This window comes from Mytilus galloprovincialis, chromosome 3, assembly GCF_965363235.1.
Source record: "Mytilus galloprovincialis chromosome 3, xbMytGall1.hap1.1, whole genome shotgun sequence".
Classification (NCBI taxonomy): domain Eukaryota; kingdom Metazoa; phylum Mollusca; class Bivalvia; order Mytilida; family Mytilidae; genus Mytilus; species Mytilus galloprovincialis.
The window spans coordinates 9,006,698-9,020,271 of NC_134840.1; the positions used below are offsets into that span (position 1 = coordinate 9,006,698).

General features: G+C 32.8%; 1 protein-coding gene across 2 annotated transcripts in view; it reads right to left on the bottom strand.

The window, feature by feature from the left end:
- LOC143067132 (uncharacterized) overlaps positions 1–12,752 on the bottom strand; it is a 41,771-nt gene extending 29,019 nt beyond the window's left edge. For both annotated transcript variants that reach the window (XM_076240188.1, XM_076240187.1), the window contains exons 1-6: positions 12,621–12,752; positions 9,462–9,697; positions 7,633–8,488; positions 6,696–6,726; positions 2,922–2,985; positions 1,720–1,780 (exon numbers count right to left, since the gene is read on the bottom strand). In XM_076240188.1, the coding sequence (XP_076096303.1) occupies positions 1,720–1,780; positions 2,922–2,985; positions 6,696–6,726; positions 7,633–8,488; positions 9,462–9,697; positions 12,621–12,642 (1,270 nt within the window). In that variant the 5' untranslated portion in view covers positions 12,643–12,752. The remainder of the gene's footprint in view (positions 1–1,719; positions 1,781–2,921; positions 2,986–6,695; positions 6,727–7,632; positions 8,489–9,461; positions 9,698–12,620) is intronic.
- Between the last annotated feature and the right edge of the window lie 822 nt (positions 12,753–13,574).

Sequence of the window (13,574 nt, forward strand, 5' to 3'; positions counted from 1 at the left end):
GATTCAGCATATCAAAGAACCCCAAGAATTCAATTTTTGATGAAATTAAATAAAGTTCAATTTTGGACCCTTTAGACCTCAATGTGGACCAATTTGATAACGGGCCCAAATATCAAAAATCTAAATACATGGTTAGATTCAGCATATATCAAAGAACCCCATATATTCAATTTTTGTTGAAATCAAACAAAGTTTAATTTTGGACCACGATTTGGACCAACTTGAAAACTGGCCCCATAAGCAAAAATCTTAATACATGTTTAGATTCAGCATATCAAAGAACCCCAAGGATTCAATTTTTGTTGAAATCAAACAAAGTTTAATTTTGGACCCGATTTGGACCAACTTGAAAACTGGGCCCATAATATAAAATCTAAGTACATGTTTAGATTCAGCATATCAAAGAACCCCAAGAATTCAATTTTTGTTGAAATCAAACAAAGCTGGACCCCAATTTGGACCAACTTCAAAATTGGGCCCATAATCAAAAATCTAAGTACATGTTTAGATTCAGCATATCAAAGAAAACCAAGAATTCAATTTTTGTTAAAATCAAACTAAGTTTAATTTTGGACCCTTTAGACCTAAATGTAGATCAATTTGAAAACGGGACCAAAAATTAAGAATCTACATACACGGTTAGATTCGGCATATCAAAGAACCCCAATTATTCAATTTTTGATGAAATCAAACAAAGTTTAATTTTGGACCCTTTGGGCCCTTAATTCCTATTTACTTTAGATTTATTTATTTTAGATTTCTATTTACTTATACTAAAGTTATGGTGTGAAAACCAAGAAAAATGCTTCTTTGGGCCCCTTTTAGGCCCCTAATTCCTAAACTGTTGGGACCAAAACTCCCAAAATCAATCCCAACCTTCCTTTTGTGTTCATTAACCTTGTGTTTAAATTTCATAGATTTCTATTCACCTATACTAAAGTTATTGTGCAAAAACCAAGAAAATTGCTTATTTGGGCCCTTTTTTGGCCCCTAATTCCTAAACTGTTGGGACCATTACTCCCAAAATCAATCCCAACCTTTGTTTTGTGGTCATAAACCTTGTGTTTAAATTTCATAGATTTCTATTTACTTAAACTAAAGTTATAGTTCGAATACGACTACGCCAACGTCATACCAATATACGACCGGTCGTATAAAAACTGTTTTTGTTCTGTTCCTATTTCGTTTATTCTTTTTGTTGTCTGATATTTATTTAATTGCATGTATTCATTTTATACCAATTATGAGGAAATAAAGACATGAATGAATGAATGAGCACCCACAATCCAAATCTTCTATATACTGATATTTATAGATTATCGTTGATCATCTCAACAACATTGATTTTCTCACTTGAGCCAATAGTCAATATCGTGAAAATGAGAAAAACAATGGAGTTGAGATGACAAATGATAATCTGTTTATCACTATTTTACCTATGACAGTCTTGTTAATTTCTTTGACAACAGGCACGTGCACCCTTAGTTTCTAGCAATTGTTTTTTCATATCACTCTACTGTGCAGAGAAAGGAAATTATAAGTCAGAAAAATCAAAGGAAAATTGCGTAAAATAGCAATAATATGGTATAACATAGACAGCAAAATAAATTTTGAAAAATTATAAAAAAGTAGATAAGTACAACCTACTGTAGGATTAACATTTACTGTGAACATATTCATTTGACATTTTAAAATAAGTAAGAAATAGACAAGACAAACCTGTTGACTTTTTCTTCTCTTTCTTTTTATTTGCTGCCTCAATGTCATCTTCATCAAAACCCTGAAATTCAAAGAATTCTTTTAATAAATAGTTTTTTTTGAACTGTCCTTAAAAATCTGCCAAACCTGAATTTTATTAAAAAGATGGTTAAGTAAATTTCAAATGATTTTTGTAACATTTTTTGTTAAATGTTGAAAGCTGCTAAAAATACTATCACATGTATCAGTTTGATTACATTTTTTGACTGATGGGTAATCTCTTGTCTTTGTACTATTTTAATTAGAACTTTTGTACCTTCTTCTCAAGGTAACAATTTTTATCAAATAAAATATTCAAGGTAAAATTTATAAGCTGATAACATCTATATATTTGATCCCCACCATGAAAGTGCAAACATCTAATGTATTGTCAGTTAAAAAAGATGAAAAAGAAAAAGGGTGAATGTCATCTTACACCGAATGTACTCCAAATAATGATAAAGGGACCACACAGAATGGCAAGGAACAAAATTACCTTTGAGATAATTATAAATTCATGCAGTCCTAACGTTTATATATATATATATTATCAGATCTACACTAACATCTCTAGGTTGATTTTCTAGACACTATTCATTTATATGTATATATATATATGGTCGTCTAAACATCAACCCAACAATGTTAGATCTGTTAATTTGCTTTCGCAAATTTTTAGTTCTTCCATCATCGGGATTCAAACCCATGCTACTGAGATATTGTGACACCAAATCGCCTGCACTGTAACCGGCGAATAGACCACACGACCACCTGAGCTTCATAAAAATGAAGCTTTTGTTGGCCGGGTGTTACTTTTCCACGTCAGTTTTAATCTAGCGTTGTACTGCAGTACATGATATATAAGGCATGAAGATGTTATTTTTACAGATCAGCTAAATTATCTTTAGTAAAGGATCCTACAAATTAATGTAAGATACAGTCACAGAAATAATCATATTTATAAGAACGTCTAAACGAGTGACAACTCTACAACAGATTTATCAATCGGATCACCAGCAGTGATGTTGATATATGGCTGTGTACATTCTGTATATACAACTCGTCTAAACATCAACCCAACAATGTTAGATCTGTAAATTTGCTTTCGCAAATTTTTTGTTCTTCCCTCGCCAGGATTCGAACCCATGCTACTGAGATATTGTGACACCAAACTATTAATTTACTTCAAATTCTTCTTCTTCATCACTGGAGCCAAAAATGTTTGCAATCAATTCACCAACTTCTGATCTGTAAAATAGTTATCATAACATTATAGACTGAAATTGTATATAGTTGTGTTTTCATTGAACTTAATTTTAATTTGGGATCCCAAATGCTTTTGGTCACACAAGAAGCAGTTGATATGTTGTTTTTATAAACCAATTTATGAAGGACATACAGCATGTACAGTGAATAAATGCATTTCTGAAGATGTTAAAGAAAAAATAAACATTATAGCCATGTTATTCAGCAAATGTTAATATATGATATTACTTATGCTTCATTTATTATAAACTGTCCAAGCATGAATAAAAGGATTTCAACTGTTTGCCCCACGATTTAATTTTATTAAAATAAGAGGCTTATAGTGTCTCTGAAAGCTCATTAAAATTATTAAAAAGTTACCTTGAAAATAGAAGGCAACGTTTTAAGATTGGCAACACTTACAGTGACTGTGAAATACTGATAAGGGGGGGAGGGGGCCCCAAGGGTCGATTCTTGGTCCAGTGTTGTTTAATGTCTTTATTAATGATATTTTCTAGTGTGTACAAGACAGTACAATTTAAAATTATGCAGATGATAATAAACTGTCTTACTGTGACAATAATGTAGATAATTTAGTAAAAACACTTGAAAATGACAGTGAAAAAATGATAAAATGGTTTTCACAAAATTTAATGAAAGCAAATCCGGATAAGTTCCAAGCAATTGCTATTGGGAAAAAGCCAAAAAATTATAATTTAACTTTTAATTTAGAAGTCAATAAAATTTCATGTGATGAAGATGTTAAACTCCTTGGTGTAACGATAGATTTTGAACTAAATTTTGATAAACATATCTCACAAATTTGTAAAAAAACTTCTAAACAACTAAACATTCTTAAATGTATTGGCAAATAACTAAAGAGGTTGGGACGTCTTAACAGCTTACTACTCTTTCACTCTTTCAAATTTTAATTATTGTCCAGTAATTTGGCATTTCTGTAGTGTAAAATAAACACAAAAAAATTGAAAGAAATACAGGAAAGAGGTCTCTGCTTCATATATGAAGACTATATAAGCAGCTATGAAAATTTACTTTTAACTTCTAAACTTCCATCTTTAAAAACTCACAGACTTAGAACCATTGGAATTGAAACATTTAAAATTGTAAACAAAAGTCACAGTTATCTTCATGACCTAATAAATATCAAAACTCAACGTTGTAACTTTAGATCTAAGGATACAGCTGACATACCCAGAGTTAAAACTACAAAATATGGATTAAAATCATTTCGTTTCAGTGCTGAGCAGTTATGAAATGAGCTGCCAAACCACATAAGACAGGAAACTTAATTTTTCCAATCTAATACAGACCAGGAATGTTATTTGCTTGTGTGTAATTTATTATAATGTTGATTTTAAAAAGCTCACTAAAGCTTGTGTTACTTTGTTTACTATGTATCAACAATAAATAAAACTTTGATTTGATTTGATACAGAAACCTATCAACATAAACAACACAATGACATCTAGGGTCAACATACTTGTAGGTTAGATGAGTTCCACTGAAATTGAACTCTTCAGAGTAATATCTTTATTTGTTACAGCCTCATAAACATTTTGATACAGTATACAGTACACACAGAGAGGATGTAATCTCATACTCCCTACACTGTGTAAAAACTTGGTGTCACACCAGGAAACTCCAGCAACACTCTCCAAATCTTGGGACGAAATTGGGAGAAACTTGGAGTAATTCCTCCCTAAAACTCCTTAATTGTTTATTACCTTGGTGTCGTTTCTCCCAACACCATGATTTTTATTGCTATGTTTACCTTTGAAGTGTGCAAGGAGTTGATGACTACAATAAACATTTCTAGTGTTTCCTGTCATTAAATGACAGTCACATAAATGATGAAAAATGTGAGATTTGTAAAATTTAATCAGAGGTATGTTATCATGATTATAATCTGATTTTATTAAAGAATCCTGCACAACTTTATTTATTAAAAACATATTCAGCATTTGTTCTGACAGTGTTGGTTTTACATACCTAAGAAACATAATTAAAACAAACAAAACATCACCTGTAAGTTGAGTATAATTAATAGAAAATAAAGAAATATATTTTAATTGAATTTATTCAATTTTTTTTTTTATAAATTTAAATAATAAATGAAGATGTATGAAATTTATCTACATTATTTTATTTTATATTAATATCTACATGTTTAAACTAATTATAAATACAACTTTTGTAAATATGAAGTTGCCATTCTTAATTATGAGATTATGAAAGAATGTAAATAATTTGCCAATCTAAAAATACTTTTTGGATATAACTTTTAAAAATCATTTCATTAACCTTTTTTATAGCTTTCAGAAATAAAACTAAATAGGAAATGATTGAAATAGGAAGAAGTGAGAGAATAGTTGACATTTAATTATATGTCACTGTTAAACCATGCAGTCATGCCTTGTTGATTTTTATTACTTTTACCTGCAATCAACAGGTCATTAAACCCTCCCAGATGGGAGTAATTACTTGGTGTTTTTTGGGAGGGGAAATCAGTGTTTCACAGTGTGACACTGTGTTACACCAGAATCAGTGTTGGGAGTATGAGATTACATCCTCTCTGTGTGTACTGTAGTGAAAGTATACATTTGTATATGTAAATGTGCATACATTTGTATAAGTGAATAAGTATACATTTTTATCCCCGGCTTAGTATATATTTGGGATTTTGATTGGTTAACGCACGTCGTTACAAAACCCATAGCCCCTGGGTGTTGCTAACCCATATCCCCGGACGTTGCTAACCATTATCCCGCGGAACTTCACGCAAGTTTTCCTTAGTTCCATGATTGCTCCTTGTGAAATATTGAATTCTGTAGATTATCCATGATGTTTGTAATTAAATATTTAATTCATTAACGATTTTGTCCTATTATGCCGATCATTTGTACACTCATTTCATCAAATGCATCACTTGACTGCCACATTTTCAAGGAATGGGACTACTGACCTAGCTATGCAAATGACCCACGTTGAAGTCACACCATCTATGACGTAACTCTCACAACATTGAGCGCCAAATTCAACTCAATCCGATTTCTCTGTCTCTGTATTAAAAACGTCTTATATTTGACTACCTGTAGGGTTCTACAAAAGGTAGTACCCTACACCCCGTAATAAATATGTAAAATTTCCAAATTTCAATAAAACTTTTTTAGATAATGAAAAAAACGTTGTTTTCACGTTACACTTTGTACCAAAATTTCCATAAAACTCGCCCGAATCGGACTAAGACCGGGGATAAATTCGTTATCTACGTTAATATCTGTAGATATGGGTATTTTAACACCCTTCAGTACCCTGTACACCCTTCGGCTACGCCTCATGGTGTACTGGGGTACTTCAGGGTGTTAAAATACCCATATCTACGGATATGAATGTAGATAACTTATAGTATAAGTCTATGTGTATAAGGGAATAAGTATACATTTGTATATGTCCATGTGTATAAGTGAATAAGTATACATTTGTATAAGTGAATAAGTTTGCATTTTATATGTAAATAATTATATATTTGTAAATGTGAATAATTTCTGTTGTCATCTGCTATTTGGTAGGGTTGTCTCTTTGACACATTCTCCATTTCCATTCTCAATTTTATATATTTCATGCATTAATAAGTACATTTATACTTAGTAAGTAATACTTGTAGGAGGAAATGTTGACAGCTTAATACTTACTCTTTGTCACTTTCATCTTCATCATCACTACCTGTTAAACAAAATAATCATAAATAATTTGTATTTAAACCAAAACTTTTCATCGTAACAAAAATGTATGTAAACATTTATATTCTTATCAAACAAGTGTTCATTCTTCATTGGAATAAATACATGTGCAATGTTCCAATCAAAACACATACATGTACATTGAGTTGAATTGCTTTGTTAATCATGGCAGTTGTCAATAACTTAATTGTTAAAATAGTATTTGAAATAAGTATGGATTTTTTTCCCTATCAGCAGCTTGCACCAAAGTTTATTGATCTACTTACAAAAGCATAACTTACTATTAAAACACTTTAATAATATCACCATGATAACAAATGCCTAAACTTGATATTTTAGAATTTAGAATTAAGTAGCATTTGTGAACTCACTTTTTCAATCAATTGGCAATTTACATGTCAAAAGTTGGTAGTAAAATGTATATGATAGCAGTGGTATTTATATGTCAAAAGTTGGTAGTATATGATACATGTAGCAGTGGTATTTACATGTCAAAACTTGGTAGTATATGATAGCAGTGGTATTTACATGTTAAAAGTTGGTAGTATATGATAGCAGTGGTATTTACCTGTCAAAAGTTGGTAGTATATGATAGCAGTGGTATTTACTTGTCAAAAGTTGATAGTATATGATAGCAGTGGTATTTACTTGTCAAGAGTTGGTAGTATATGATAGCAGTGGTATTTACTTTTCACATAAAACACAACATAGGTTTCAAAATATCCCATCAGTTCAGAAACCTGTTCCATCTTAAAATCTTGTGTAATAACATAGAGTCAGCATCAACAAAGGGAACACATCCAATTCTTAATTCAAACTATTTCAACCACTCTGTAATTTCATTTAAAAATCTGACTTTATAACTTAATAAGAAATAAGATTTAAATACCTTTCTTTTTCTTTGTTTTAACCTCATCTTCACTGTCTGATCCTCGTCCACTTCCCGCTGGAGATGCTGATCTGCTTCTTGCTGGTGACCCAGATCTACTCCTATTCCTTGATCCTGATCTACTTCTGGCTGGGGATCCTGATCTACTTCTGACAGGTGACCCTGACCTGCTTCTTGCTGGTGATCTTGACCTACTTCTTGGAGATCCTGATCTACTTCTTGCTGGTGAAGCTGACCTACTTCTAGGAGATCCTGACCTGCTTCTTACTGGAGATCCTGAACGACTTCTTGCTGGTGATCCTGATCTACTTCTAGGAGATCCTGACCTACTTTTTGCAGGTGATGCTGACCTACTTCTAGCTGGTGATCTTGACCTACTTCTAGGGGACCCAGATCTACTTCTGACAGGTGAACCTGACCTACTTCTCACTGGAGACCCAGATCTACTTCTTACTGGAGAGCCTGACCTACTGCCACTTCTTGAACGTGACTTTTGACTTTCACTATGAACTGATCTTGGGCTTCCTACTGGTGAAGCAGGTGCACTTCCACTTCTCATAGAGCGTGGGCTACCACTACCTGCTGGACTGCCTAGTGGGGACTGGGGTCCATTTTCATCCATGATAGGACTACCAGGAGACCGTGGTGGACTTCTTGGACTACCCATTGGAGACATACTGACATCAGGTGATCTGGGTGGACTCTGGTCAGGTGATGCTGGACCACTATTTGGTGACTGAGGCTCTACTTCTTCACGTTCAACTTCTCCGCCATCACTTACATATTCATCATCATTATTACCCAGAATTCCTCCTCCACCTCTGTCTGTTTCATTATCACTTTCCATTTCTGCATCCTGAAATAAATGATATAATATGGATTCCTCTTCTTTCATGAATTCCAATCTTCGTGGATTGAGAGGATCTTACATTTTCATGAATATATAATTTCATAGTTTGGTCAAAGTCTGCAAACAAGCCTTTCAAAAATATGTAATTAGTGCAAAATTTAAACTGTTGGTTTTGCCTGCATCCCAAAAATGCTGTAGCCCATAAATAAAAATGAATTCACCAAAATCAATACTAGCATCTTTCCTATATAGAATACAATAAACATGCTGAATAAAAATTTTACTGGAAAAAAATTCTTTGGTCCACTATAATGGAAATGAGTAAATATTTTTTTAATAAGTTATAAATCTTTAAAAATATCAGACCCTTGAATTGTCTGAAAACTTTCATTTTCTTCTTTCATTCATGCTTTTTTATTTTATGTCACTAATTAATTGAATGTTTTTATTGTTCTGATTGTAATCTTGTTATAGTTTTAAGTAAACAACACATCATGAAATCTATTCTGGGTGTAATCTTGTAATTATTTGAAGTAAACAACATTTCATGAAATCTACTCTGGGTGTAATTGGGTTATGGTTTATGTAAGGATCAAGTCAAGTGATATTCTATATCAGTGGTAATAATGTTAAAGTTTAAGATAAGGAACCAGCCATGAAATCTACTCTGGGTGTAATTGGGTTATGGTTTAAGTAAGGATCAAGTGTTGTCTGTTCTTCTATGGTTGGGTTGTTGTCTCTTTGACACATTCCACATTTCCATTCTCAATTTTAAGTGATATTTTATATCAGTGGTAATAATGTTAAGGTTTAAGATAAGGAGCCAGTCTTCATGGTCATGTGATCTACCTTTCAAATAGGTATATTGGGATTAGTTTTTGCTCTCAATCCTTTATTCATACCTTATTCAAACATTTTTTTGTGAGAAATGACCTGTATTTTTATTTTGCTTGATTTGTCCTTTTAATAATGTAATTACTTGTGGTGAAGCTCTCATATCATATGTTGGTGGTTCGTCTTGTACTGGGGTTAATCTGCCTTCATCCTGTACTGGGGTAAAGCCTCCCTCATCCTGTACTGGTGTACAGCCTCCCTCATCCTGTACTGGTGTACACCCTCCTTCATCCTGTGTTGGGGTACCTCCACCTTCCATCTCATCCATCACAGGAGTAGCTCTTCCATCTTCATCTTGTACTGGTGTACTTCCACCACTTCCTGTAATGTACATGGACAAACAAATAATGTTGTTTATTTCTCATTTAAGTCTCCATGAATGTTTTTTTTAATTTCTTTGCAGACCATACTTGTGTATAAAGATTGTGCTGCCAGATTTAATTTTCTTTCATCACCTGTTCATTTACAGTTTATTGATGTAGGATCATGTATGCTTTTTCGTACACATATTTACGGGAGCACAGAATTATACTGAAGGGGGACATCTTATAAATTATTGTTTATTTTGACCAGAAATGAAGTTCCTGACTGTTAACCTGTTGTTTTCCTGACATAAAGGTGAATATAGAGAAACATAAAATACTGAACACTACCTACAATGTACTAAATAATCTAATCCACCAGGAAAGAGAAGAAATGGAAAGACAGCTGGAGATTCAAAACATCAAAATAGATCTTCAAACCCTATTAGCACCAGAAAGTAAGGAGACATACAAAAGAACAGCAGATATAATTGGAGAATAAGTAAAGAGTTCAGGGCCATTTAAAGATTCGTTTAGCCCTGATAACCCCTGATCCTGTGCCTAACAAATTAACCAATGTGTATTGTGTAGAAATACTAACGGAGTAATTTTAAGTACCAGGGACCGCTAGGGTGAAAAAATCCAGCACAACAGTTGTATCAAAATATTGACCTTATAATCAGGATTAGCATGATTAGGATAAAGACATAAACAGGTCAGGATTCATAACCACCAATTGGTGGATTATACCTCAATTGACATTTAATCCACCAATTGACATATAATGGTATAAACCAATTGATGTATAATTCTTTGTTTTTCAAATCAAATTATTCAACCAAAATGAAGCATTGTTTTCTTAAAACCATATTATGGTATGAAAACATGTCAAAAATTTCTAGTTTAGTATAGTGAGATACATGTAACATAATGCATTAAATCAATAATTGTATTTGCAGTTTCTTCTGTTATTATCTTGTCAATTCTTGATTGGCAAATTAACCACTATTGGCACTAATCACCTGTCAACGGACATCAATACTGTCTGCAGTCATGAGATTATGAGTACAACTCCACAGGTGGATGGAGCTCTTTGTTAATACTTGACTTTCATTATTAAAAGTCAATTATGGTCAATAGTACAGATGTTTCAACAAAAGAATGCTTGTACACATGCATTCTCAAGACATGAAGCAGGCTTTGACAAAACTGAAACTTTAGGAGGACTCAACACTGGTCATAAAATAGGTTGCAAGTTGCAAAATGATGCTCCTAATTCTTCACACTAGCCTTTTATTACAAAAATTCATGCAATATACGTCAATTGGTCTAAACCAATATATCCTGGTGTTATCTGTTCTCGATAGTGTAACAAACTTTTGCTCCGCAGGGCCAATTCTTCAAATAAATTTGGTTTAAGCTGATTGTTTTTAATTTAGTAGATACTTTTATTCAGTTCCTACATGTATTATCCTTACAATTTTCTCTTGCATAAATCAAGAAAAAAATCTGTTGTTGTGCTCAATTTTGACATTGTGTGCAATACATTTGTAGGTCATCAGTTCTCGATAGTTGTGAAAAGTATAGTAACGTAAGCATGTTTGATATTAATAGAAGATTTAAAATTATGCAAATTGAAGAAAAGTATCAATTAACTATCATTTGTCTCTAGAAAACATTTTTTTTTTTTTTTTTATGAACTTCAGCCTTATCGATCAATTAAGGCATCTTTAACCGATATCCTAGCAATTATCACTCAAGGACAAAAATATGCATTTGATATTAGTTTTAGAGGATTTTAAATTATTGAACCAATTCTTATATGTCATAAGATGTTGTCACAGCTATTATTAATATTTTACTGTCACAGTAACAATATTTATGGGCATTACTTTTCCAATAATTGAATTGAATTAAATTTTATAGTTCATAAGATATGACCCAAACTGCATTCCATAGCTTTTTTTCCATAGCGACGTCACACCATGTTTTACAATTGTGTATTATGTATGTGGACTTGACCTTCTTTTCGAGCTAAGTTTTGTTTACATTTGAAAATGTACTATTTATGAACCGAGGCGATGAAGTTGGGGTTGTTTTGGGAATAAGGAAAAGTAGGTTAAAATCGGAAAGTATTATTTTTACTGTTCAGTGTTGTAAAATGTCTGAAAACTTGAAGTGTTAAAACTAATGCTTGCTTGAAGCAAGTTTTTATTCTGTCTTTGAAATGTCCACAAATAGAAAACATGTGCGATTTTGCGAACTTCTTTTATTTTAACCACATGCATTGCTATCGAAAACTGATTGCTATCGAGAACTGATTACTATTGAGAACACATGACTACATGATACCTTAATTGGTGCCTTATATAGGAACTATACGTCTTTTGAGGTATAATCCACCAATTGGTGGTTATTCCTGACCTGATAAACATTTGAAGTTTGAAAAAAGATGAGTTTATATTAAGTTATGTTACGTACGGAAGACAGGCGCAGAAAAAATGTAAAAGGTTAGTGATGTTTGTTTGTATATTCGGTGAAACTGTCATTGTATGTGGGTCTCATTGGGGTCTAAGCGTGACGCGGGATTGCCGATTTTTTGTAAGCGTGACAAGTCATATTATTGTGTCGTGAAAACAGGAAATGAAGTCTTGCGGGACATGGGAAATTACAAAAAAAAGATTCTGCTTACGTACATAGTGTAAGCGGGATACGGGAATCTACAAAAAAGTAAGCGGGATCCGGGATCAGAACCCCCCAACGAGACCCCCTTAGTCTTTAGTCTTAAGAAGTGTTAACTTGACACTATAATCTCTCTGTAATTTCAAACACCCTGGTATGTTCAAATGTTTGTCAATATGCCGAACCAAAACAAATTTGTTTTCGTTCATTATACTCCGAATACTCGGAATAAAGACAGAAAATTTAATGAATAGTCTTACTTGGGGAAGTTTCCACATCCATGTGTTAACAATCTTAGCACTAAATAAGAACTTAAAGAAGCTTTAAAGTATGGATAATGTCTATTTTCATGCGTTTTCCTTAAAGCGGAAGTTCAACATTTTGAAACAAGGGCGAGCACCTGTTCCTTACCTGTTATCTAATCTGTAAATTCCGCCTCTGTCCGGCGCACCAACAAACGGTGTAATTTCGGATTCGCTTTATCAAGGACGTATAACTAATACTAGAACACACCCGCGATATCGCGGGTCCGTGACAGAATTAAAGTATATAACTATGCATAAGCCTTATTTTAGTATTGGTATTGTCATCTGATTATAAAGTCATGCCGATTATAAGATACACAGTTTTCTCTGCTTTCAAATCTTTCTGTTTGAACCCGTCGACCTGGAACTTGTCAATTATTGGTAACATTAATTATTTGGAAAACAAAAGGTCCTGGAATGGAGTATTTTTTAATCAACAGCATTGTCCTATATTAATTATGGATAAAGTTGAATTCTTTGATGCCCGCTAATAAATTGAAAACTGTACCTATACGCTTTATTTTAAGTCCAGATTTTTAGTATTCGTATTGTTATCTAAGAAAGTCTTGCTGATTAAAATACTACAACAATGATTGAATTTAGTAGTGTTAACCCTTTGATTATGACCCGTGTATATAGCAAACTCCTAAATACACCGTTTGGTGGTGCGCCTGTAAATGCGGAACGTACAGATAAGGTAATAGGTAATAGGTAAATATACTTTTGATATCGGTATCGGATTCGACCCGGAACTTGTTAATTACTGACAATATTAATTATGTGGAAAACAAAAGGGTCTGGAGTGGTGTAATTTTTAATCTACACCATTGTCCTATATTAGCAATATGTAAAGTTGAATTCTTTGATTTGTCGTTTTTATCCGATGACGGCTGACAAATTGGACCTCGT